Genomic DNA, 27,226 nt, shown 5'->3' with positions numbered 1-27,226 from the left:
CACACACACACACACGCACACACACACACACACACACACACACACACACACACACACACACACACACACACACACAGACATCTGAGAATTTGCAGACAATCAGTTTTATTGAACAATAAATTGTGACAGGGAACACAATATTTCACTTTTCCAATGTCAACATTGTCAACAATGTGAAAGACAACCGTTTCGATCACCTTACATATCGATAAACACCCTCGTTGTCATTGAGAGGATTTGCAGATGGACAGCGGGGCAGAGTCCTTGTTTTAAAGTGCCATGATGCACATTTCCTCTCAGAGGAAGATGACGGAGGCGGTGAAGATGGAAAGACTCCAGGAAGCCTCCAGCATCCTCAGTTGCATTGTACAGTGTGTGATTTTCAAACTGACAGACAGTATTGTGATTTTCTTTTGCTGTGTGTCTGTAGGTGGCTTCTACTTATTGCATATCAGTGAGCTGGTTCATTAATCTTTCAGTGAATGTCTAAAACAAAAAATCTCAAGACTAAAATGCAATAAACTCTTCACTATAATCATAATACATCTTATATTAGCTAAGTTACATTCTTACATCTGATTTGTTTAGAATAAGTAGGTGATATAATTTGTGGATAACTGCAGATGGCTCGCGCCATCTTGTGGGTGTCAGCCCAAATGATCAAGTTTTTACACACATAGATAAACTCTCTCACAAGACTAAAATCTCAATCGACATCTCCAGTGAAATAAATCAGACTTAATCCACATCCACCAAAGCAGCACATTGGAAATTGTCTGAGTATAGGGTTTCTTGTGCCTGATAATCCTTTGTGCTTTCCTTTGATTGTTCACTCTCTAAGTCATACATTAGGTTAGTTTTAAAGCTCCTCTACATTACACCCCCCCCCCAACCTCAGCCCCTAACGCCCTCTCCCCCGGCCTGTGGCTGACTGCCAGGTAGAGTCGTTGGCAGAGGAGTGTGACAAACAGAAGAAAAGAGGGGAGAGAGCAAAGTGTCTGACAATCAAAGAGAAAAATGCTGCAACGTCACACGGCACAACAGCTACACATCAACTACGGCACTACACATTCAGACGCACACACTCAACTGAATGCACAAGGTCAGCAGAAAATTCACAGCTGGGTAAAACAACATGACTTTGCAACTTTCTGAAGACCTGACCCAAAAAAAAGTGTCTATAAATTATGAAAACAAATCAGGTAGGCTTCAGTCAGGGATTCAGAAATCATGATCAGGCAAAAATAAACATTATAATCACAATAATACATATATATGTATATATGAATATGTATATATACATACTGTATATATATATATATATATATATATATATATATATATATATATATATATATATATATATATATATACAGTATACACACACATATTTATATGAAATGAACTGGCAGTAGGAATGTTGACAAAAATGAATGCACAACTTTACAAAGACGAGGTCACACGAGTAGGCATCTTTTCCCCCCCGTCTTCCCGTGGCTCAGCTTTCATCCATCAACATAGATGGAGGTGCCAGTCGGCGTCTAGCACTCCCCTCCCTCCTTCCCTGATGTATGGCTTTCAGTTCAGACATTGATAACGCTGAGATTCACTAGCATGTGATCCAGTGCGTTCAGCCTTGGTCGTTGGAGCCGCTGCTCTCATATTTCCTCACACCTAATGAAGGCAGCACCGTTCAAAAAGATGGACGTTAGATTTACTGTCAGCAGGTCCCTATTGTCCTCGTGCATTGGTCTCTTTCAGACTATTTTACTTCCAGGACAGTTTCAGAAGAGCCACAGGTCATTAACTTAAAGCTAACTACATCCCTGCCATCATCACATGATACTTCATTTGGTCCTAGTTGGTGAAACTGTAGGACAATAAAACAGGTCCTACTTGACGAAAGACAATCAGGTGTCAGCTCCGGAGAAATGGCACCTCCAAAACACACCTCACCAAATCTACTGATCCCCTTTGCGGGAAGTTAAAAAATAAAAACCTAATCAACATGTTTCAATTAAAATGTTGCTTGTTGCATCTAAACATATCCTTCTTTTGATATGTTCACATGATTATTACATAAAATCACCACAATATGGATCGAGGGGGAGCTGGAGAGGTAGGTGTGCAAATAAGCCATCACATACAAAACTCACAATAAATCCTAACACATTGAGTTCATATCATTTGCATGTGTACAATATAGTTAAGGTGGACACTTTGACACAGAAAAACAACACATACAAATATATAATGCTATACTGCCTACAGAAAGGAACATTAATAAATAGGTCTCACTCCCACATGTGATAATACATTGAAAAGTTACATTGTGCATGTACAGTGCAACAATGCATATGTTGAGCTGCTTAACCGGCAGGAGCGAGAGCGGAATGTGATTGGATAATAGACATCAAAGTCACCTTGATCTCCGGTGAGATTAACCAATGGCAGGACTTCAGTCCCGTGATGCATAATTGAGATGTGACTGGGCTGCTGTCCAGAGCAGCTTAAAGCAAACAAAACCTCTAAAGCAAATCAGGGGAGATGTTTGGTAAAACACTGACGACACAGTGGTTCAATCGTCTGAGCAAAGAAAGGTTTTCCATTTGTTCTTTGGGTCCCGCTACTGAATTCAAGCTTGGACAAAGAATTTAAAGAAATATAAAGAGCGCAGACTCATCTGTAAACAATAATAATAATCATGTCTGGATCTAAAGGGTCTGACTACTCCAGTTAAGGTCTGACCATCTACACAGTGGATGCCTGCACTTGTGAGAACTTGGCATGTGATATCTGAAAATTGTGCAGCTATATGACTGAATACAGTAATAATAATAGTGTTGTATTGTTTTGAAAGTACTCTCAATGCGATTTCTGCTCACAGCAATCATCCAAATTCATGATGAATCCTACAAAGCTGAGGGCCGCTGCTGCTGCTGTGAACTTAAAGAAATCTGCACTTCTGATTACAATCAATGAAGCCACATAAGTTGATTTACGTCATCCGTGAAAATCAGAAACCCTGTTGTGATGTCACTGATATCCCGGCGTGGCCTCAAGTTCATCATTCCTTATGATTTCTACCCACAGAGAGGAACACTGACGCAGTTTTCCTGCGATTCTGTGGAGGTAAAACCATGGTTACGCGTAATTTGGTAGTACAGAACATCACCCTGTGGCTACAACAAACACCAGCTAGCTTTAACAGAAACAGAACTCTTGAATCACTGTGGTGATTCTAAATATCAGGTGGAACCTGATCTACTTTAAAAGCCAAGGCAATCAGAGTCCACTGGGAGACGAATGGCTGAGTTCATTACAACCACTTACAGGAAGGGATGTGGCTTCTCGAGAGAGATCACAGGGTGTGCTGGTATCAAATCAACACATTCCCTGGTTCTATCTTGGTCAGACGCAAATATTGTGCTCTAATTCTACAATATATAAATATATTGTCCTTTAAGATATAAGATTTGGGCTTAGTGCATTTTGAATAAACATTCTACTGGATTTTAAATGTTTCTCTAATTAAAGTATGTGCATTTTGTTGAACTTGTTGATGTAATGTATTTGAATACTAATACTTTAATGGACTATTTCAGCATTTCATTGCAGGTTGCTGCAGGGCTCACAAGAATCACATTTACCGTTAAAATCCAACAACTAAAAAGCAATAAAGCAATGTTCTTTTAAAACCTTGACCGATATCTGTGGCTTCGGTTCCAGCTAATGCTCGTCTGCTGGACATCTGAGTGCCACCACAGGCAGCTTGGCAAACAAACACTCCAACAAAATTTAACAGAATAATTTGAAAACACAACAAACTGATTGGTCATGCCTGGACCCATCAAAAAAAACTTCTTTTTTTTTTTTTTTTTAAATGAGATGAATCCTTGTGCAGTCGGAACAATAGATTATGAGAGGGAAAGGCAAAAAGTAGGTGCTTCTCAGTGGTCTTTTTTAGGCAAGAAGCTGAGGATAAATTCACCCACGCCCAGGAAGTAGACCACCTGAGCGATGCCAAACAGAGGCGCAATGACCAAGGCTCGGCAGTAGGCTCCCTTTAGGAAGGCTGATGGACCCTCTTTACGCAGGATTTTCCTGGAGAGTTGTAAAAAAGAAACTTGAGGTCATGTGCCTGGTATTCATGTTGTTTTACCTTTTAACTATTCATGTTTTTTTAAGTTTCTTGTTTTTCTGAGACACTTGTGTGTGCTGTGGCTCTTTAGATACAACTTGACATGACTACTCATGCAGATTCACACATACTGCAGTAGTAAAGACATAATGAGGTCACCTGATACAGTCAGTCACTCCACTGTAAGTGTCTTCTGTGGCCCCACGGTTGAGCGACTGCAGTCTGGTCTTTATCACTGCAACAAACAAGAACCTCAGTTGAACGTAGAACTAACAGTCCACACATTACTGTAACTATGTCACGCCGCTCACCATCAACGGGGTTGACGGCCACAGCCGCCGTGCTTCCTGCAATGCAGCCTGATACGAACGACACGTAGAATGGAGCGGGCCCATCTGCGTTTCTTTTGCCCAGGTTATTCAGGTTGGCAAAGAGGGGAAAATAGATAATGGAAAAAGGGACATCCCTACAAGAACAGAAAAAGGAATTCATATAAAAGTACTGCAGCTGGTTGGCAACACTGTCACCTTGATGCAAAATGTATTTTACCTGAGCAACGTGGCACTGAGGCCTTTATAGAGTCCAGCGATGCCTTTTTCCCTCAGTAACTCCCTGGTGATCTGCATGGCTGTCGGGGACTTGGTTGCCACAGAACCTGCTGCCACCGTCTCTGGCATCAGCTTCCTCTGAGCCGCTGTGGACGATAAAAAACACCATGTCAGTACTATCAAGTTTCATACACAGCTTCCACAATCACACTTATCTAGTCACTGGTACATGAGCAGACATTTTGAAGATATGACTTTAAGGAAAAAAAGCAGAATAAGGCTGTTGTAATCTCTGACATGACCACACGAGGTCAATATTTCCTCTGCTTATCTCTCATATTTCTTAACTGTATTTGCTAAAACAAAAAAAAACCTAACCTAATTTCAATTCCTCTTACCAATTCGTCCCGCATCTTGGAGCTGGATTTTCAGCATCTCCATAGGAGTTGTGACAATAACCTATAACAAAATAAAACAGAAATATTAGTTCAGAGCATCAGGACTGAGGTTGTGCGCTCCTTATTTGTGACTGTGAGATGATTTGAAAGTCATACTCCAAAATTCATCTGAGCGTCAGTAGAAACCTGTGTCCAGGGTTAATCTACTGGATTGCCTTGTTTTCTTGTGTAAGCCATGCAGTAGTAACTAGTTAACTGGATTAAGGGTGAGATGACCACGTTCTCAGCTACAATCTTAATCCAAGGTCTGCTACACTTAATCTAATCACGTTCCTCCGGTTGGAGCCTTTGCCCTCATTGACGATAGACGTTTCCCTCTGACTCACTCACTCAAACACACGGCCGAGAGCTCTCACAACGTCTGATCTGATCACTCAACTCCAGCTGTCCTTGCTAACAGGACAACATCTCAGTGATTAAAACTCATTCCTGAAAATTGATAATAAGAGGTCACTCAGACCTCAGATAACAGGAATATCTGCATAGAAAAGTTGCTCATATTGTTTCTCCAGCTGCCGCCGTTAGATCCAAATATTCCGTTATCAGAAACAATTTTTAAATAGTTCTTATTATGGAGAGCAGTTGTCACAGAATTATTATGAAGATCAAATAATTTGTAACCTCCATCCATCTATCCAATTTCTTGCAGGCGAGACGACAAATCGTTTTGTCTACAGTCACTTACGCTGTTCGCACCACCACCTCCATGTTTTTGGAAGTGGTGGAAGCCGGAGAACGTGGACAGAACCCACACAGACACAGGAAAACACACAAACTCTACACAGAGAATTGAACCCTTAACCTTCTTGATGTGAGGTACCAGAGCTACACACTGCAACACCATGCAACCCAACCCAAAAAACATCAGCATTGCTAAATATTGCTTATTACTTATACTGACATAGTTTTACTGTTCTAGTCTCTATTTTACAATGTCTTAAGAGAACTGAAGAAAATCAGCTACAGATTGGTTTTGGGGTATCAGCCCAAGATCTTTCTTGGACCCATCTGGACGCCCCTATGAAAAAATCCTGGAGGCGCCGCTGTCAGAGTCGTGGCTAATTCTGGCTGCAGGCTGTGGCAAATGAGGCGATGGCTGAGGACCAATTGTTTGCACATGAGTTGGCATGGGCAGCGCTAAACGCAGCAGTTCCAGATGGAGAACAGGAGGATGAAATTAAATCAGCCCATCCCTCACTCACCTGGCATGTACCTGCCCCACATCCAGCCAGCATCTCTTTAAACAGAGTGAGTTTTCTGTGAAAGAAAGAGGAAGAACTATTATGGTATGCACAAGAGAGGTGTGACAGCCAGACGAGTGTGTTTCTAGAGGGAGAGCTGTCCAGCGCTAGTGATGTGAATCTCTGTCTTCCATATCAACATGTCAGACCTATGGGGCGATTAATAATTCATGAAGAAAGCAGCTAGGCCAGACGAGTCAATCATTCATCAGTCAGCAGGTTCGTCACCATGGAGATGGAGATATAAGCCACAGAAGCCTTCAGGTTTATACTTGCAGACGGTACTCCAGGGGAAAAATGACAGCTTGATTTCAGCAGCATCAGAAGGTGGTTGCTATGTCATGTGACACCATCATGTGCTAATTTTACTTGGTAACATGATTTCAGACAGGACATCTGCTGACACACATACAAGCTTGATTTTTCTGTTTAATCCAGACAGCTAGCAGGACACAGCGGCATCCTTGATGACAGAATGGTGAGGGATTAAGTGGAGGCTCTGTTACAGACGCCTAACGTGTCAGATTACGTGTTGGTAAACACACCAGTTAATCAGAGTGTGATGGAGGGGTGTGTGTGTGTACAGTATGTCAGTCAGCCCATCAGCGTTTTCGTGCCTCACCCATCCTTGGAGAGGTGATGCCTGAAGAAGTCATTGGCAGCCAATTTGATGGCTTTTTCTGGTGTGACCAGCGTTAAATTCACCGCAGCTCCTGGAAGGAGAAAAGGGCAAAAGAGAAGAGAAAAAGATAAGCGGTCAACAAAGATAGGGAATCTGTCTGATGGTGGGATTATCGTTTGTACCAGTGAGACACATTCATGTATTTGATGCTTGTGGCTTCAGTCAGAAGTGAAGCTTTCACTGAACTCAAACATTAACCGCAGCAATGTACTGTTGAAGTTAAATATTCACCTCTGTACATCCCAAAGTAGCCCTCCGACCGAATGGTCTTAATAAGGCAATCTGACCTGGAACACAAATACAAAAGGTAATAACACTAGAAGAGTTCTGGTGGAGAATCCGATATAAAGCGGACAACATCATTTGTTATTTTAGTTAGAGACTGTTGGTGTCTTAAAGTTAAAAACATGTCTTACATGCTGGTGTAAAGGCGAGATCCATTTTGCTGGTTCTGCAAACGAGTCTTGGCCAAGTCAATGGGAAACACACAGGTTACTCCGATCAAGCCAGCGATCCCCCCATTGATCAATTTGGCAGGCAAACTGAACAAAGACGACAACCACAGAGAAAGAAAAACAAAAATGTAAAATGATGAACACGGTGCTAATATTTGTATTCAGTCCACATGAGGTCTCACCTGATCTTCTTGTCAGCCATTTATGTCAGGCCCCGGCTGGTCGTGTGTGTGTGTGTATGTGTGTGTGTGTGTGTGTGTGTGTGAGCTAGATCCTCCCTAGGTCGTCCTTGTCTTCTTGTTGTGTGTTACGGCAGTGTGTCGCTGCCCGAGTTGGATTATGCCGTCCGATTTGCTTTGTCAACTCGACTCCTTATTAGTTCAAGGTAGGTTTTATCTGTAGGGAAATTAGAAAGAACCTGTCATCACACACTCATAAAGCAGCTCTTAGCAGAAACAACCCAATAAAATAAAGGCCGAGTAGATTTAAAGTTATAATCACACAATGGTCTCTACAGCATACCCTTGCTTTACACCTAAAATATCTTATTAAAAAAGATGGACAGAGTTCAGTGAAATTTCACACATAAGCACAAGACTGTGGATTAAATTGGGTACCTTCTTATACTATATCCATTAGTTAAACACTTCAAGGGAATTACAGTGAAAGGGCATCAAAGGTAGAAAGAGCAGCTTTACTAAATATACAGCTATAGAGCTAAAAGCATCGTTTAAAGCTGCATCCTTAATGAGAAGTGATGTCATGAAATAACAGAGAAAGCCTCAGCACTGACAAAATTAGCGTATGCCTTCATCCATGCTCCATCAGTGAGAATATCTTTTTATTTCCCAGTCTTCTGTCCAATGACTTGGTATTTTTGGTGTTACAGGTTTGCAAATTGCGTGTGAGAGTCTCCACTGTGTGAATCAGAGACATGTATGTGTGAATGAAAGTTAAAGGAAAGGAATAAATGACTTTTGTTTTTAATAATCTATTGTTTAAAAATCTGATTTTCAAGAACTGACTGAGTCCAAAAACTCCATGTGAATAGAATGACATACGGCACAATTCCATATTTTTCAACACTCAGTAAAATTTGGCAATATTTCTAACAGATCCTTGTAAATCACTGCAGAGGTTTCATGTTTTGTTCAACAAATAGTAACTGGAACATCTGTTAGGCAGGATTGTCCTCAAACACAGTTTAAAATAAAACTGGTAAAATAGAACTTTAATTCGTGAAGTGCTGAAATTCTAATGTTTGAGCAGACAGATGAAGCCAAAATTCTTCCTATTTTTGGTGAAGAAAGCCTCCAGTGTGAAAAGATGCTCCTGATTTCCCCTTTCATTCTCTCCACCTCCTTCATTAGCCAATCGTATCCTGCCTCTGCACACACGACCCGCTTCCTCCTCCTCTCTCCTCCTCACCAGCCCTCCCCCGTCATCTTCCTCAGTCACGAGTCACGACTGAACAGCTTTTCCCCCCTCAAATCTTTGCTGACTGAGGTTTTTTGTTTTTTTTGTTTTTTTAGTGAAGTGCAACGCTGTGTTCCTGTGTGACACCAGTGACACCAGTTAGTCAGATCCTGTTTGAACGAGGCGGCGCAGTGTGAGAGCGTGTTTAGCTTTCTGATAAGTGTGTCTCAGCATTAATGCAGCTGTGTTCTGGTATGTTTAGTTTGGACGGGAGGTGAAGCCCTTTGGGCGGATCCAAGAGGGAGGAGAGGGGGAGTCGGAGCAGGTCAGAGTGTTCTTTCTCCTCCGTGGAGTTTCAGTCCTCCTCTGCTGCTCATCTCTCAACCCCAGTTCACCCACCTCACCATTTTCTCACCCAGCAGCCCACCTTCTCACATAACTTCTTTTTATTTTGTGTTCCTGTTCCGCGTCAGTGGCTTCCTCTTGAACACCAACATGCTGACAGTTGGGGGTTTTAACAATACCCCCACAGTCAGCACGTTGACCTCTCCTCACACCATCCTGTACAGGAGGCTTTTGGTGTTAGGCTTGTAGGAGCACTTTCAGCCTCACACCAGACACCCATCAAAAAGGCATCGTCCTCCTCTTCCTCTCAGCGCTACTCGCCCACTTCAGTTCATCCACGCCACACAACCACGCTCGCACCAGGACAGTTATGAGACTCACAGGATCGAAGCTAGACTGCATTGTCTTGTCATGACAATCGGAGTCTGTCCTGAAACACACGGCCCTCTGTGTTCACAGCGTCACGGTATCACCTATCAATGAATTGTCTAAGGAGTTCCTTGAATTCTCACAGCAGGAAGCATAAAGGAACCTGCAGGAGAACTTTGTTCGCCCCGGTCTTCACTTCAAAAGGAATCGAGATGTTTGTAATAGGACTTGTGGGACAAAACAATCAAATGGTTCGATGTAATAGGAAACTTCTCAATCATTAAAATATCTCTGCCCTGGCACACATTCACACGGAGGTCATATTTTGCGCCTGTGACTTTGGAGGAGATAAGCACTGGAGAACAAACGAGACATTTTGATTATGCAACTTGACTGCTAGTCTGAACCAAAAGACTTTGGGCATTGACAGATAACAGCTCTCTTTTTTAACCCTTGTTCATCATATCAGCTCGAGCAATGGGGCAATAAACTCTGATTGCCTGACAAGGACACTTGTCAGGCAATCATTGTTCACTGGAAGTTTGGATATTAACTTAAAATGACAAGAGAAAAGTTTCAAACAAATGAGTTCCAGCATAACTTAAGTCACAAAGACTGAACTTTTACAAATTAGGCTGTAATTTATTTCTCATGATATTCTGTAACTCACACCTTTAGCCAATCTTTCTCTGCTTCATGATGTGGTCCATCAGTTGTTATCAGCTGTTGATATAAACCAATCATGTTGCTGCTGTCATTTTCAGTATGAATCTCTACGTATGTTACTCTACTTCTTTCGCTATCGTTTTGTGCACCCTATACCATATCACCACCCAGTCTTCAATGATTCACCAATCAGCAGGGTCAGCAGCCACCCCCACCAGCGTCTAGACTCTGCTCAGGATCGATCTCAACCACCAATGAGGAGCATAAGCTCCAAACAGTTTCTGTCAACTCTCCTGGTTGATCCCCTCAGTCAAGGGTACACACACACACACACACACACACACACACACACACACACACGTTTTTCACGTGTTTTGCCAGTGTCTGCTCCACAGGCTGTCCAGCAGGTCAAGAAGAAGCTGCCTGTCCCTGCACCATCCAACCTCCAACCATTTTCTCCAAATCCCAAATTTGCTTGACAGTTGAGAACCCAAAGTTACTTATGGCGAAACAAAGGGTGATGTCTCCACCGCTCTGGACTTCTACAATGGCATGCTGCCCAATTATCTTTCTGCCTCTCCACCTCCATCTTGCCAGGTTGAACCCTGCTTCATCTATGAAAATGTTTTCTTGGGGCTTTTCCATGGAATCCAGTTCAGATTCAAGACCAAGACTCATTTATTCATCACATGCATGACTGTACTAGTACAGCAGCAGTGAAATGTAAATGCCACAACCCCAAAGAAGAAATCGTACTTAGAAACACATACATCCAATTAAAATACTATTATAATGAGCATTGTACTGACTTTATAGTATTCTTTATGTCAGATGTTGTGCAACAGGAAACAATTACCTGTTCTCCTCTGACATCCCATCAACAGGGACAAAAATGCAAAGTACTATGATATGTATACAAATAAAAGATAATATTTAATGTCACCTTAGAACACTATATTGAATATGTAGTATCCTAATAATCTGAATACATATGAGAGTCAACAACATTTGCCATTATTTATCACTTAACTATAACTTAGCAAAGAAACAAAGTTTGCAAAGTTACAGTTGAACTTAGTTGCTAAGTTATAGTTGAAAAACTGTTTCCTGTTTCCACTCTGCCTGCCTACAGGTGGTGATCCTCTATCAGATGTCAATCTCACATGCACGACGACCTAAATTCAAGAAACAAATGTCATTTGATTGGCTGCCATTAATGTCAGTCAAGTGACGGGATGGGTAATAGATTGAAGTCTATTTTTTAATGTCACGTGATCTAATTCACCATAACTACATTCAGGACCAACAGGTCGATCGCAATCAAAGTACTGAGAACCCTGAAGTAGACCGACCACCTCCTTTCTCCTTTCCATCCATCCTGAGGACGGCAGGAGTTTAACTATAAAAGTCAGATTTTTTATGAATTACTAAAAACCGAGAGAAACGTGTTAGTAATTATTCCTGATAATGTTCCACCATCAAGCACCTCTGCCACAGAGGAAGTTAACAATACTCATATTGTTTAAATAATACACAATTGTTCTCCTTTATTTTATCTATTTTGTGAAATACAGTGAGGATTGGTTGAAGTGAGTTAAATAACTTATTACATCTCTGCTACTTTGTTTACTCACTGTGGCAATGGAAGTGTGAAAGAACAGACATTTAAAGACTCTCTTTACTTTTCTAATCACTACATCATTACATACCTTTTACATAATATTTACATGTGCAGTATATGTATTTTAAAAAGTATTTTTCGTGGATGTCTGGCTGTGTGAAATGTAAAAATGGTTTCGCCATAGGGGCAGACAGAGATCTCTGCAGCTTTGTCCGTTCAGTCACATGTAGTCATTCTAGATTGCTTTGGATGGCATCAGATTCACACTGGCCTGTGATCTCTAACACAGTGCCTAAAACTTCTGAAATGTGAGCTCCTGCTGCAGATGCTTTGAAAAACACACTGTTTGTTTGACTCATTTTTTATAATTGAAATAATCTACAGCCACAAATATGTTCAAATTATTCAGATTTGATAATTACTAAAATTACTAAAATGCTTTTCCTGTGAAATAATTCCCGAGCAGTTTTTGTACATTATTTATTTATATGAAATTCAGGGATTGTGGTGTATTATGTTACTGTATACAAAATGCACAACAGATTGAATTGAATTCATTAACATTAAATTCATCTTCTTTAGACTGATGACTTTATTTCTTTTATGTCAAACACAGTGGCATTACAGATGTTAACTAGGTTTGAAAGTAACATTTCTCCATTTACTCTGATTGGCTTTTGAACATTTTCAAACACGTTTGGTGAGAATCTGTTGAGCAATGAACAAACCAACAAACCGACATGAGGACAATACACATACCAAAACACATTGATGTGTAATTGTTAGTTTGAGGATCTGGCCAGTGACAAGTAGAGAGAAAAAGACATGCTAAGCCCTGAGCATGTGATTCCATTAACACGTGTCCTCTTGTGGTTAAAATGACATTAAAGTACTCACCTTTGCGTGCCACCAGCTGATTCATTTAGGGAATTTGATGATTGTGTTGTCATAAAGTGAAGAGATTCTGAAGAGATTCTGAAACACATATCTATTCCATTCCGTTTTATTACCTCATTCAATAAATTCTGTTGGCTATTATGTCTGTTTGATTATTGATTTGTCTGTTTGCAGGATTATATAAACACAGATGGATTTTGTTGAAATCTGTTGGAAGGATTTGGCTCATTACAAAATTGGAGTCAATAATGTTTCATAAAAGCTGTTACAGTCTGTAAAGTGTTTGCAAAAACGTTATATTGTTCAATCAATGTCAAGACTAAAACAGCTGGATTTATTGCTTTATTATTGAAATTATCTTGAAGTATATCTGTTGTATATGTAGCTTCTGTTCTTGAAACACACTAGGAAATCAGGCTGACCTCTGTGTAAAGGTCAAGTTACCTTGAGGCCAAGAGTAAGTGGGGAATGAAAAGATGACAGCTCCTCCAGCAGACCAAAACAGCATGTGAAGCTGACAACTAATCTGTTGTATCTCGATCAATAAAGACTTTCAACCTCACAGAAATCGGGGGACTAATCCATTCAATTTCAATGCGCAGACTGAAAATTAATTTCACTTCATTTGAATCAAGCAGAGAAAAAAAATTACCTTATTCGTCAAGTGAGAAGTTGTGGAGAGAAAAGCACTTGCTAGTCAGCGCTCTATGAGCATGACAGTGGTGTAATTGAAGGGTGATAAAGAATTGAAAATCACCTTCTTCATTTCATTAGAGCAGGGTGTTGTCACGGCACTCAATCTGTCTCATACAAACTGGTTTCACTGAGTCACTGCGAGCCTGAATCCATCAATAGAGTTACTGCACTACCAACCGGTTCAGACAACAATTTGATCCTGCAGTCCTCCATCAGATGTGAAGCATTCTCAGCTGCCAGCATACAAACGCCTAAACTGATACATAATCCATTCTGTTCATTTTTAGTCCTTCTGGAGCAACTATCATCTAGCATGAAACAAATGTGTTGATTCATAGGAGTGATTTATATCAACTGAAAAACTGCTGAGATATTTTATGGCCAGCTTGATAATTGTGTTTGATAGTTGTTGATCAAGTATATCTCAGTTGACGGGTCTTAAATAGTTCTGTCTGCACTCACAGCTGTATTTTTATCTCACAATAAACCTGACAGCTGCTGCTTTTTTCGGGTATTGATTTATAAAACGCAGCCTACTTTTGGATTTACAGCACTGTGAAAACAAAGGATGAAATTTGTGGTGTCACAGATAAATATGATTACTATTCCTTCTCACTGCAGCGTTGGGATTATAAACCTAATACCTATTTATGAAAGCTCCGTTGCAATCTCCATTTATAACCGGAGGAGTAGGTAGAATGATCTCCATGCCACCGATGCATGCCCGATACAGATCCTCCACAACCAGTTCATGTTGCACCCATTAAGCCGGCACAGTAATGCATTGTTGTGTTCACCTGCTGTAGATAGGAATAACAGTTCACCTTTCAGGCAGTGAAAATGTCTGCTTACTGCAGAGAGAGGCCTTGTTGTTTAGTCCCTCCTCTGACACCACAGGTATCCCTGGTGGCCCAGTTTCATCTGGGACCTCCCTCTAAGCTTTCCTGCAGCTGCAATAAGAAAACAATAATTCCTCTATGTATTGAACTGAATGTCAATAACAGAAAGCCACTGAACGAATTTGCCGCAGATTGCTGTGGACATTTGCAGTCCTTCATTTCATGTCATTTCATCGCCTCTAATCTGCAAAGTATTCTCCCCCATGGAAATGTACGTCATTTCCATTCAGTACATACAGTGTCCTTGATTCTTGGATATATACATTCGTCCACAGAATGCTATAGGCACAGAGCCTTGCAAGCTGATAGCATTAATATTTAATAAGGTTTGCCTGTTTTCAACTGGATGAAAGCCAAAATGGTTAAACTGTTCAAATGAACACATACAGTAGGATGCTATCCTATACCTGACTAACTCACCTCATCAATTATTTTGAGGTTACAGAGATGACTGATTAAGCTGCCAAGACTCAAAATAACCCTTCAAAGACAGTGCTGACTGTTTTAAAATCATACACTGACATATATTTGCTTGTCCTTATGGTGCTTTACTTAGCTTAGCTCAGCATTGAAGTACAGTATTCCCTTTTTTTGAGGAGTATGCAAATAGAACAGCAAGTTGGATAAAAAATAAGTGACTTCTGACTGTAAAGCAATATTAAAATTAAATTCTTAAAAGTAATTATTTTTTCATTCATTAATTTATTTGCTCATTGAAATAAAAATGTAGTAAGAGTGTCCTAACCAGCACACAAAAAGGTTCCAGACACACAATAATTTCATAATTAGAAAAAAATTACAAAAAAAGGAGGGGGACATGGGTCAAACTGTGGCTGTGTGAGTTAAGCCAAACAGCTAGTGAGAAGTGCCTGCATCCAAGTCTTTTATTATACAGATACTTTACATGCATCCAGCTCTTTGAGATTCAGTTAACTAACTCCAGGCAGAGGGAGCGACATACTGAAATCACCTATTTTAAAACTCAATATGGGATTTAGGTTAAAAGAGTCAGAATATTTCCTGCCAGCAAAGACAGTAACTCCTCATGTTGAGGATGTAGATCAGCTGAGCAAGAAGAGTCTTCAACATCAAGAACATGACTGGTGAAATCTGGACAAGACAGAACATCCTACTGGGGCATTAAAAAAAAAAGGAACTAGCTTAGAAATGAGAGCTGAACCTCGGTGTCCAGATTGTGAAAGCACAGCCGCACGCAAGTATCACAGAACCTGTAATCACAGCACAGACATAAAGGTGAAGGCCACGCGTGTTCTGTTCCTCTTCTTCAATAGAAATCAATTCTACTTGTTCCCTAATATGAGGAGGAAAATAACAACAACAACAACAATAATAATAATAATAATAATAATAATGGATGAGATTTATATCCCCGTGCAGACAGGAAATACTAGAATATTCCCTTCCGTCTGTTATGCGTCTCAGAATATTCCTCATTCTAAGCTTCCTCCGGAAGCAGCCGATCAGAGCCGAGGGGTTCCGAGGGGCTCCGAGGGGCTCCGAGGGGCTCTACCAGTGAGAAAGCAGGCGGTCCAGCCGGGGGGCTTCACCCTCCGCTGCCAACATCCATCCGGCACTACGGAGCTGCGGGCCGGCAGAGGGCGGCCGCTGCAGGTGGGACACGTTGCGTGACCGGTCCGGTTCGTCTGCGAACATCCACCGCCACGCAACCCGACACCTCCACAGAAACCGCAGCGGCAGCGGCGTTTCCTGTAACGCGCTACGCCAATGAGGACCCGTTACTCCCGCGGGTCGTCGGGAATGTGGGTGGAATATGAAGTGTCACCCGGCATAGTAACGGTAACGTAGTTATTGGTGATTCATAGCGTTATGAATCATGAGTGAACACACTGACACAGGCCTGTGGGTAATGTCACATCTTCACATCGGCCATATGTTGGGAAAAAAGCAACATGACGGAGAATGATTTAACCCCACGACAACACCGCACACAAGCATCCCCGTCTGAGATTGTGGGTAGTTTTATGACGCCTTATGTCCGTTTATAGCAGAAAATGTCATGTCGCCTTCAGGTCAGGAGCAGGTAACACATTAAAGAGACATTGACGGCGGCGGACACCCGTCGGAGGGACCGAGCGCATCCCGTCATCCGGCCGTACGTACCTCATGGAGCCGCGTCCGTTATCCGTCCCGGGTAAGACCTGTCTGTCGTCGGGTCACACACCGACCGCAGCTGAAATACCGGTGTTACTACCGTGAGCCCGGAGGAGGAGATGGAGGAGGTGGGAGTGGAAGCAGGAGGGAGGGAGGGAGGGAGGGAGACGAGGATAAAAAGAGGGGGATTCGATCCGGCCCTCTAGTGGCCAGTAGTGGAAGTGCACAGAGTGGTTCATCTGCAGGTGTAAGGGTGGGGGGAAGGGACAAGACTGGAGTTTATCAGCACCGAGCGGTAAAAAAAAATTTAAAAAAAGCGAAATAAATCCTGGATTTTAAAATGTAATTCTTAAAACATCACTTGGAATAATTATTGTAATAATTGCAGTTGTATATACATGTATATACTCCCTTTACTCGAAAGTCACATCTGTCAGCATAATTTTCTCACATGACATTACAAAGACCACACAACATGAGTGCAACTTGTACAAACAGACCTGTATCTGCCTGTTCTTTCAAGCGAGAATAAGGATCAATGTAAATCTGTTTGTCACGATAAGCTGTGATCATCACATTTTCTAGGGGGTACGGTCGCCCTGCGTAGAAGACGTGCGCCTCCTGCGTCACCATGACGACAGCAGCCGCTGACCTTGAACACAAAAATAAATAAAAGGCTGCGGTGGAGGGGGAGCAGCATAGTGCAAGGAACACAAACACTGTTTCACAAGACGTGTGACTTGATCAGAATTAGTTAATGTAGTCATATCTGCTTCACAGAGGGACGGGATCTCTGATCTATGACAGGACTTTAAGCAGAAAAATAATAGCTTCCATATCTCTATTAGAAACACAACATTGTCAACTCCTACATTTATTTAAAAAGTTCAATGTCCTAATTTATCACGTTGACTATGCAGTCAGTTTCTAGGTTTGCACTCAGTTTCTTTGTTTGCTCGGCCTCCTCTCTCTATTCTAATCACAGGAATTTTGTGGAATTGCTATTTTTGCAAAGTAATTAACAATTTGTTTAAAAATACAGTAAGTCAAAATGAAAAGATGAAATAATAGCACAAATCATAGGCCATCCACACAAAGAAGGGTAACCATAGAATTATTCATATAAATATACACAAACCCTTTTAGCTCAAAGAACTGGATGAGTTCATATTACAAGTATGACAATAATGATAGTGGTGAAAAACACCAATGTGGATCACGTTCAGAACGAAATGATGAACAGAACTGGAGAGCCAGACACAATCCAACAGGGTAGTGGTTGAATCCGTTTCTGTGACCTACTTCTTTTAAATTAGCTCATCCATACTATTTGATTAAGACCTTTAGATGGTCTATCCTCATCACTGAGGCTCAGCTCTTGTGGTATAAGTTAAAATGTCATTACATGCTAAGGTAAGATAGCATGATATTCGGCAACAATAAAAATGTTTTTACTTGAGACATGCTGTCCAACCTTCATGGACAAAAACCAGTATAACATAAACTCATTAAAATGGGGTTAAAACTGGCATTACTGTTTGCACAGTGCTCTGGCTCCGAAGTCGAAATAATGACTCACATTTCGGTAATTAATTAATCAGTAAACAAGCTTTTTTGTCATTTTACATACAAAAACAGTTTTAAAAATGTGCTGAAAGCCTTGATGCACTTCATCTATTTATCTTCTTCTCTGCAGGCTCCACCAGCTTGTCAACATAGTGACTTTTAACTCCAGGACAGATGAGATGATGGTAAACAATGAATTTATTCAAGTGTAAGTCAGCCATTTGCACCCAGTTTGGGTTCATCTACAGTGGTGTTCCAACGGAGGAGGAGCTCTCTCCTTCCAGACCTACCCTCCTCAGTGACTCTGAATACTTCCTCCTCCCTATGCTGACAATATCCTCTATCTCCTCTGCCAGGTCCCTCCGATCGCTATCAATCATGGCTGTCACCAGCCGGGTCACCGTGCCCGGCCCAGCATTCCTCTGTCCTCTGGCCCAGTGGAACAGCATCTCCAGCACCAAGGCTCCCAGGTTGTCCCTGATGAGGACAGCACAACTTAGATAAAATATTTTACTTCAGCTGAAGAATCAACACTCTGGCTGTATCGGGATGTAAATTATCAGTAGTGAAATTGCTACAAGATTGTATTCTGGTATTTGCATAAATACTGTCGCTTTATCTGTGAGCAGTACTGTACGTCTACCACTGGATAAACTCATGTTCTACATATTACAGTATTTTCCGCACTATAAGGCGCACCTAGAAGCCTTTGATTTTCTCATAAACGGACAGTGTGCCTTATAGTCCAGTGCACTTATATATGAAAAAAGTTTTAAAATAGGCCATTCATTGAAGGTGCACCTTGTAATCCAGTGCGCCTTATAGTGCAGAAAATACTGTATATATAAAATAACTAACTTTTTTAACACTAGAAATTGCAAACATCTGTGCCATAAATCAAAAATTATTTAATTCAGAAAACCATTGACAATCAATACACCACACACATGCATAGTTTTCACATGGTGCTTGTTTCCTCCAGTAGGATGTGTCATGACGGGGTTTGTGAGGATGAGGAGTAGGGGGAGGGCCTTATGAGCATCAGTCTGTGTGTAATCTCCTGCAGTGTCACAGATGGCTTAGTGATGGCTGACAGTGCAGATTAAACAACCAAAATTCTCAACTATTTCTCTCCTGCTGCCTTTTTCCTCCAGTTCCATCACCTCCCATTTTGTCTCCCTAGAGGCTTTGGTTGTGTTCAGGCCCTCGTTGCATCATTTATTCAAACAGAGATCCTCAGGTTGAGGCAAGGCTATGCTATTTATTAGATATCTTTATTTTCTAATCTCTAATCTTGTATGACAACTCTTTATTTTATCTCTTAAAACCAAATCAGAAAAAAAGTATGGGGAAGATGTGAGTGACTAGTATTGTTGAGAATTGTTGAACAGCCATAAAGAAGTTCATTCCTACCTGTGCTTATACTGGATGCGGTCCAGCTCCTGGTAGCTCAGGCCAAGATTGATGCCAATAACACGCCAGTCCTGCCCTATCTGAAGAGAGATGGACAACAAGTTGGACTCGGTCAAGTAGCCACTCTCAGGGTCGCCCAGGTTCAGAGGAGGCAGCTGGAGGTCCCCCATGACGAAAGTGTTCTCCGAGTTCAGAGCCTATGACAAAACAATGTGTGGTGTTATGACTTCATTTATAGGTTCATCCCATACACAAACAGAAGAGTATTTCTTCACTTTAGCTAAAAAAACAAACTTCTATTTGAGATGACAAAGAAAAACCTAATGGATGTGGAAGGAAGGAAGCAGTTACTCCAACTGACAGGAAGTTTTAGTGGTAAAGTTGCAAGCCACTGGTCGTTGTGTCCTTTCCTCTTTATCGCCACTTCCTCTGGTAGGTTTTCAGGAATCTCTCCTCTATAAAATGACACCTACGATACAAGAACAAAGCATTTTTAAATGTGCTGTCCAAACAACGATTACAACAATTAAAATAGCAAAGGTACATCAAATCCTCCGCTGAACCTTTGCTATCATAGAGTTGATGCATTATGATCAAAGGCATTTCTAAGTCTTTGACAGAAAATATAATGATGGACAAACAACTCTATAAAGTTGAATACATACTCAGGATGGACAGTAAATTATAGTAAACATGTTTCTAAGGCAGTTTATACCCACACTAAATGTTCACTAGGATAATGTGGTGCTTATTTTCAGAATCAAGGTACCCTCTGTCTTCCTTCACTGGTGTCCAGGGTAATGTAGTGTTCATTACGGCATAGGTCTGGACTATTACACTGCACACGTGTTTCTACTTGGGTTCTCCTTAAAGCCCCATTTTGACTGGATTTATTTCTCGAGGGGTGGAGGGCTGATCTTAACAATAGCTGCTCTGGTCAGTGATTGTAATCCTGTCTAGAATGCATACTGTATGAGGATCATTTTTCAACTCCACATCAATAACACAGCAAAGCCACGGCCACCTTCTGTTTTTTCTGATTCTACTGTAATTTAAATCATGAAGTACTGTCCTACTTACACAGGCGCAGTTGATCGTTTTTGACAAACCATAAAGTGTATGCGGAATTAGCAAGTATCAGTTCCTGCTGGTAGAGTACCCACCGATTGACTGACTACTACTATTTCATTACTTTGTGACTGAAGAAGACCAAAAAAAATTTTTTTTTGCAGTAAGTACTTATATTCATGAAGAACATCAGAAATAATGATAATAACCTTGTGAAGCATAAGTTTTTTGATATTAGGTTGTTCATAGTTGGATGGTAAAGAGTTGTACAATTTATGACATGAAGTAAAAGAATAACTTGCGATGCAAACTGACTGCATACCATAACCTCTATTTCCTGGCTTTCTCTTTCCTCTGTGACCTTCTAAATGGTCCAAATGGACTACACTGCATGTAGCTAAATGATATGTGCAGTTTGCTATCACATAATGTCATGAGTTTCTGTAATACTCGTGATGTATGTAAAGGGGAACTACAAGATTCACAAAGTCCCTTTGTTAGTGTGTACAGAAACCACAGCAGAAATCATTAATGTAGTGTGTGTACTTTCTTATCTGCTGAACATGAAGAGCAGCTTACCTGCCCCCTCACTGGACCCTGATGACCCTGAGCTGGACAGATGTACACTTCCTTTACATTCTTCAGGCTGGAGTAAAACACAAAACACAGCCTTCCCCCAACACAGTCTGGTCTCTCTGCAGTCAACAGGAAAACATCACCTGAAGCTTACTAAGAAATATCTGTTTCAGTACTTTTACAATCCAACAGCAAATCATGAGACCTTGGACGGAAAAGAAGTGGGATAAACAAACATTTATGTAAGATAGGGCCTGTAGGAGGCTCAGACCTGTGCTGATATCTAAGCCTCTCTCGAAGCCAGCAAAGAACTGCTCTCCCTCCAGCAGATCACAAAGATCTGAAGGCAGAGGTCCGTCATACTTCTCCAACAGAGACTTCACTCTGTCATCCACCTGGGCAGGAGTCATCACAATCACTGTTAGCACTTATGCATCAAAAAAACACACGTCTGAAAGAGGACGTGTTTTTCTCCTAAAATAGGATTACACCGCAGACAGGAGTACTACAAACCTTGTTCGAAGGTAAACACTGTAGCATCACTTGTGACCGATCAGTTTTTCGCTGAAGAACGAGGAACTGGACTTTGAACTGCTTTAGTTTGTGATAGACCTTCCTGACCACCCCACTGACACAAGTCTTAGTGGTGTACCACAGCCAGTACCTGCAATAATGATTACAAAGCTGCATTAACTGCAGTCCAACTTTCAAGCAAACATTGTGAATATATTATTAACACTTACCAGGAGAAATGTGTGATGTAGAAAATAGCATACAAATGGGTGACATACAAAGACACTTGTGATGTAATGTCAGTCCAGGTTTGGGCAGCAGGATCTCCATGTAGCAGATGCAAACAAGACATATCAACTGTATGGCCTGCAAAAGCAAGAGGCACTGTCAACAGATGCTAATGCAAAGTAGCAACGCAGAAAAACTTATATTCTCAAATGCCTTTGTAATCAATTCAGCAACAATTTATCAATACTAGTTCACAACATTATATGGTAAGAGCAAGAACTGTGTCACCATAAAAAGTATTGTAATGCATCTTCAACATATGTGACTTTTTCGTGCATATTTTTTCGATAATGACAAAATAATTACATTAACAGGGTGTACATAAAAAATATTGTGAATTTAACTAATGCAGGGGATCCCTGATCACCATTTACAAAAAAGGCAGGCTTGCAAAGTCACTGCAGTATGAATAGCCAGAGCCAACTCTCTGGTGAAGAAGATAATGCAACTTTCAGACTATTTCACCTGAAAAACCCTGCGCCCACTCGGTGTCTTGGATGGTCATTTTTTTCATAACAGTTTGAAAGGGTGGCTGTTCTTCACTACTGCAGACAACATCCTCAGGTTTACAGAAACATTTTAACTTACATGGAGATTCTGAACAAAAGCTAAGCAGTATGCAAGATGTTCATGAACACATGGGTCATTAAAAATATCCTTTAAATAGTCAGGTAGTCACAAAATGAAAAAAAAAAACAAAGAAAAAAAAACCTTTGATGCATCAAGAAACCATTGATGCATCATTCTTTCATTGCATTGCAGCCCCATGACTCAGGATTGAATCAAAAGGTGCCTGGAGATTCTCACCTATAATACTAACATGTGTGAGAATGAAGGTGAAAGCACAAGGTGTATTCTACCTGTGATTCCAGAAGGCAGAGGGATCTGAACTTTGATTCGCTGCAGGAAATCTGTGGTAGGAGTCTGGGAGAGGCACAGCAGAGGGCTTACGCTGGTCTGAGTATCGCCACACAGTGTCTGTACCTCTGACACAGACACGTGCAGCACCTACAGACGGACAGACAAACTTAAACCTAGCAAACAGGAGATCGATAAACACTAATGTGAATTTTCACATATTTAGTGCTACCTGCAAAGTTATGTTGCAGGTCTGCGATGTGGAGTGAGGAGGGAAGTGAAGCTTAATTCCAGGATCAGAGCTGGACACCAGCAGGGCTCCAGCTGGTGTGAGACAGCAACTGTCCTTCACCGGACGGGACACAACCATAAACCAGGAGAACTGGTTGACTGCGCAGCAGGCCAGCTACAGGTACGTAAAGACATTATTTTTCAAAACTAGTGTTACATTTTTACTGTGCTAAAATCTTAACTGTGACTTTAACAAAACTCTGTAGCAGTGGGAGGCCTGATACTTTACCCTGGCTGGACGTCCACTGGGGTGACTGCTGTGGCCCTCGCTTCCTCTCCTCAGTGTGGTTGGCAGAGTGCTCCATGACTGCCCGTCAAACCTTCGCACCACCACCTCCCTTCTTTTTGCCCGATGATAAGGCACACACACGTCCACAGGCTGCGTGGGAGTACATTTAAAACACACTGATGTATTAAGATGACAACAGTATGACTTAACCACAGTTAGTTTTTAAAACTTGTCAAAGCTCCTACAGAACCATTGGAAAACATTGTACATTTTACATAACAGTAGCAAATTTGATAATCAAGCAACCTAAACAACCCCCCCCCCCCCCCCCAAGAGCTGAGGTAATTAAGTTTGAGAGACTCTTGTTTGAAATACCTTTAGAAATGAGGTTCCATGCGGACGAAGCTCCAGTGAGCGACTCAGGAGGATGTCATGTTCTTCCAACCACACCCACTTCCTTTCTGGCCTTTTCTCAGCCCACTCCAGTCTGGTGGTTGTCAAAAGGCACCCTGGGGGGAAAAGCAGCTCAGCCCCCCCTGGGAGAAATACATGACACCCAGCAGACGAAACACAGAAACTAAGGAACAAAAAGAGTGCAACATTCTTTATCTAGAAATGCCTTATCAGCAATATTATAGTAAAGTTAATATGAGAATGTTTCTCTTCTGAATGACTCTGTACCTGTGCTGACTAAATCCCAGATGCAACTCAGGAATTTTTGTTTCTGCTTTCTCTGGAACGAAAATAGTGATGGGTCAGAATCAACATTGTGACAGAAAATCCAATGACGCTGACAGGACAGGGTGGGGCGGAAGTGGCTCAGCGGTAGAGCGGCAGAGCAGTAGAGCGGGTTGTCCTATGATCCAAGATCGGCTGTTCGATTCTCGCCTGGAGTGTGAGAAACAGCTCGCACTGTCAGCTCACCTCCCGAGCACTGCCGCGGCTCCCTTGAGCAAGGCACCGTCCATCCCCCTTCACAAGTTGCTCATTAGGGAACACCAGGAAGGAGTTGCCCGCCACTCTACCTCCCACTGCATGCTTACAGGCCCCCTGTGTGTGTTCAGGGCCTTTACACACTAATGAAAATAAATATCCATGCGACTGATTAACGTACTAGAGTGTGGTACTAAATTCCCTTTGGGAATTATAACAGTATATATATTTATTTAAAAAAAGGACAGTCAAAATGCTTCATGCTTCATGTACTGATCAGTTTTAAGGCCCTCCTTACCGGATGTAGGAGGGAGAGGTGGAGGGGGTGGGGGTTGTCCCAAAGGATTGTCACGCGCATCTATTTTCAGCAGCGGTAGGCTGTCCAGACAATGTGGTATCAGGTGGAGGTTATTGCTGTAGATGACAAGCTCTCTGAGGGAGAGGAGAGATGCTGGGTAAAGGGAAGACAGGAAGCTTTTTTAATACAACATCCATGAACTTAGATGAAACAACATGAGATTTGTTATAAATTGCTGCAATGGTCTTTCACATCACATCCACTCACCCTCACACCCTTACCCATGCTCTCTGGTAACTGCTCCAGTTTATTGTGGGACAATTCCAACTTAACAAGCTGCTCCAGGTTTCCAATTTCATCAGGTAATTCCTGAAGAATGTTATGTGAAACATCTAATGTCTGCAGTGCTTTCAGGTGACACAGACTTGGAGGAAGCCAGACCAGCTCATTTCCCATTAAGGAAAGGTAGGTGAGGGAGGACAGTCGGCCAAAGTCAGGAGGCAAAGCTGAGAGGCGATTGTGACACAGAAGTAAAGATGACAGCACAGGCAAGTTTAGAACGCAGGGTGGCAGACAGGACAGCTGGTTAAAAGAGAGATCCAGGTGCATCAGTTGAGAAAGACAGGAAACAGATGAAGGCAAACAGGTGAGGAGGCCAGGCAGGGGGTCACCATGTGAGTCATAAAAACGATGCCCTTCAATCAGAGAAGGAAAATGTGTCAGAAGTAGACAAAGGAAAATAAAGGAGAAACAATTATGTTGTATTTTCACAGAAGCTACTGCACATACTGTACTTTCCTGAGTAGAAATGTTTCTTTTGTATTATGCATCAAACCATCAGCGTTCGCATGCAGACAATAACACATAGGATTAATCAGAAATTTACCCCGTATTGCCAGTGAGCGAAGCTCTGTCAAGTGGGGCAGAACTTCCAGTGCACCATCAAGGCCTGCCTCATCTTCAGATCCCAGTCTCAAGTACTTAATACCTATTAGCTGGTCCGGAACAGATCCCCAAATCAAGGGCAGTGCAGCTGCTCCTCCCTGGTACACATCCAGGGTCAGCCTTGTGTCAGTCAGAACAGCTGGCAGCTCCACAGAGGGGGGCAACGGTGGAGTCAGAGAGAAGACAGAGGAGGAGGATGGTGATGAGGATGGTGATAAACTAGGATGAAGATGGTTGGAGGAGAAGGAGGACAGGCTTGACATTGAAAGACCACAGGTGTCCATGAGGCTAGAGGGAGACACAGAGGGAGCTGGTCCCCCAAACCTTGCTTGACCTTCATCCATCATTCCATTTGATCTCTTTGGCCCAGTCTCTCTCTCTGATTTCACCAGATCCTGGTGCAAGAGTCCTCCACAGAGCCTCCCAGCCAGAATATTATTAGAACAGTCTGGGGCTCCACTTTCGGGTGTTCTTGATAGTTTGGATGGAGGTGTAAGTCCGATCTCCTCTGCCTTGACAGTTGCCTGGTGTGCATCATCTTCATCAGACGCTACCTCCTCCTCGTCACTGCTCTCCATTGAATGGATATCGACACAGTTCCCCACTAGCTAACCCCAGTATTATTGCTGAATGTGTCTGTAACGTTCGCGTTACTCGTGACCCGACGGGATGTGATCCATGTCATTAAGTCAAGATAAAGGTAAACGACTTCCATTAGCATATATTAATTTGACATATAGGTGAAAGTGACGGTAACGTGAACAGCGACAGTCATGTTTGCGATAGCAAGCCTAAGCTATGCTGTAGCATCATACAGTACTTACATGTGTACCAAAAAGTAAGCATATAATGACCTATATGCCTACGGCAGTGACGTTTTAAGCTTAATTACAAATTAATGTAGTGTTATATTTACTAAATATTGTAAATATTGGGGGCCGCTGCCCTAGAGCCTCAAAAACTGCCCAACCTTACTGTCTTTTTCTGTCCGCTCGCTTACTTCCTGATGTCCGACAACTTTTGAAATGAAAACGCCGTATTGCTCTGTTTTGCTTGTTTTACTGTCGGACCTCCGCCGATAGACGACAGAGGGAGCCTAATCATTTGCAAAGACTTGAGGGTAAAACGCCCCGCCTCTCCAGTTGATCCTGGAATACAAAACGAGCGCACTTGACGTTAGCGCCGCCAAAGTGCCAACTCAGGGCGGGACAGAACAACTCGCTGTCAGTACCTGCTCTGCCAACAGTCGGCGCTGTTGTGTTGGACATTTTGGTGTTCTGTATCGATAAACACTCATTAAAACTAAAAGACAACGAGCTGACAAGAAATACTTTCTCTTGGCTCACGCTAAAATAATAATCTAGATTCCAAATTATTTTTACAACCCATCAAGACCAATAGCCTAGATTTAATAATGCTTGCTTTGCTCCTTTCACTAAAACATTGATCCACTAATAAATGAACATTATATTTCCATCCATCCATCTTCCACCGCTTATCCGTAGTCGGGTCGCGGGGGCAGCAGCTTCAACAGGGAGCCCCAAACTTCCCTTTCCCCGGCCACATCCACCAGCTCTGACTGGGGGATCCCAAGGCGTTCCCAGGCCAGTGTCGAGATATAATCCCTCCACCTAGTCCTGGGTCTGCCCCGAGGTCTCCTCCCAGCTGGACGTGCCAGAAA

General features: G+C 42.0%; 2 protein-coding genes and 2 long non-coding RNA genes across 8 annotated transcripts; 2 read left to right on the top strand and 2 right to left on the bottom strand.

The window, feature by feature from the left end:
• Positions 1-91: 91 nt before the first annotated feature.
• slc25a22a (solute carrier family 25 member 22a) lies at positions 92-16,698 on the bottom strand. Its single transcript, XM_068312301.1, has 11 exons — positions 16,577-16,698; positions 7,708-7,921; positions 7,487-7,612; positions 7,302-7,357; positions 7,011-7,101; positions 6,350-6,404; positions 5,088-5,148; positions 4,691-4,835; positions 4,453-4,607; positions 4,301-4,376; positions 92-4,104 (listed from the first exon to the last, which is right to left on the bottom strand). Exons 2-11 carry the CDS (start codon positions 7,725-7,727, stop codon positions 3,951-3,953), a joined length of 939 nt encoding a protein of 312 aa, XP_068168402.1. The 5' UTR covers positions 7,728-7,921; positions 16,577-16,698; the 3' UTR covers positions 92-3,950.
• LOC137593520 (uncharacterized) lies at positions 15,929-18,626 on the top strand. 3 transcript variants are annotated; one of them, XR_011035126.1, is made up of 4 exons: positions 15,929-16,066; positions 16,486-16,607; positions 18,264-18,341; positions 18,490-18,626. It is a non-coding gene; the product is annotated as an uncharacterized lncRNA (long non-coding RNA). The 3 variants fall into 3 exon arrangements; XR_011035127.1 differs by having other exon boundaries at positions 18,264-18,318; positions 18,490-18,611; XR_011035128.1 differs by lacking the exon at positions 15,929-16,066 and adding an exon at positions 16,087-16,252.
• pidd1 (p53-induced death domain protein 1) lies at positions 16,971-26,585 on the bottom strand. 3 transcript variants are annotated; one of them, XM_068312299.1, is made up of 15 exons: positions 25,487-26,578; positions 24,882-25,295; positions 24,601-24,753; positions 24,051-24,102; positions 23,745-23,946; positions 23,370-23,519; positions 23,082-23,255; positions 22,852-22,999; positions 21,934-22,069; positions 21,704-21,854; positions 21,462-21,585; positions 21,194-21,309; positions 19,908-20,015; positions 19,547-19,743; positions 16,971-18,610 (listed from the first exon to the last, which is right to left on the bottom strand). In XM_068312299.1, the coding sequence occupies exons 1-15, from the start codon at positions 26,121-26,123 to the stop codon at positions 18,376-18,378; spliced, it is 2,997 nt and encodes a 998-aa protein (XP_068168400.1). In that variant the 5' UTR covers positions 26,124-26,578; the 3' UTR covers positions 16,971-18,375. The 3 variants fall into 3 exon arrangements, 2 of the variants coding, with proteins under 2 accessions (XP_068168400.1, XP_068168401.1); XM_068312300.1 differs by lacking the exon at positions 24,882-25,295 and having other exon boundaries at positions 25,487-26,575; XR_011035125.1 differs by lacking the exons at positions 16,971-18,610; positions 19,547-19,743 and having other exon boundaries at positions 21,427-21,585; positions 25,487-26,585.
• Positions 20,296-23,485, top strand: LOC137593521 (uncharacterized). The gene is made up of 3 exons (XR_011035129.1): positions 20,296-20,777; positions 23,101-23,261; positions 23,347-23,485. It is a non-coding gene; the product is annotated as an uncharacterized lncRNA (long non-coding RNA).
• Positions 26,586-27,226: the final 641 nt, after the last annotated feature.

The sequence above is a fragment of the Antennarius striatus genome, chromosome 4, assembly GCF_040054535.1.
Source record: "Antennarius striatus isolate MH-2024 chromosome 4, ASM4005453v1, whole genome shotgun sequence".
In the NCBI taxonomy this organism is placed as follows: Eukaryota; Metazoa; Chordata; class Actinopteri; order Lophiiformes; family Antennariidae; genus Antennarius; species Antennarius striatus.
The sequence above is the reverse complement of the archived record's forward strand: the minus strand, read 5'-3'. Positions and strand labels throughout refer to the sequence as shown.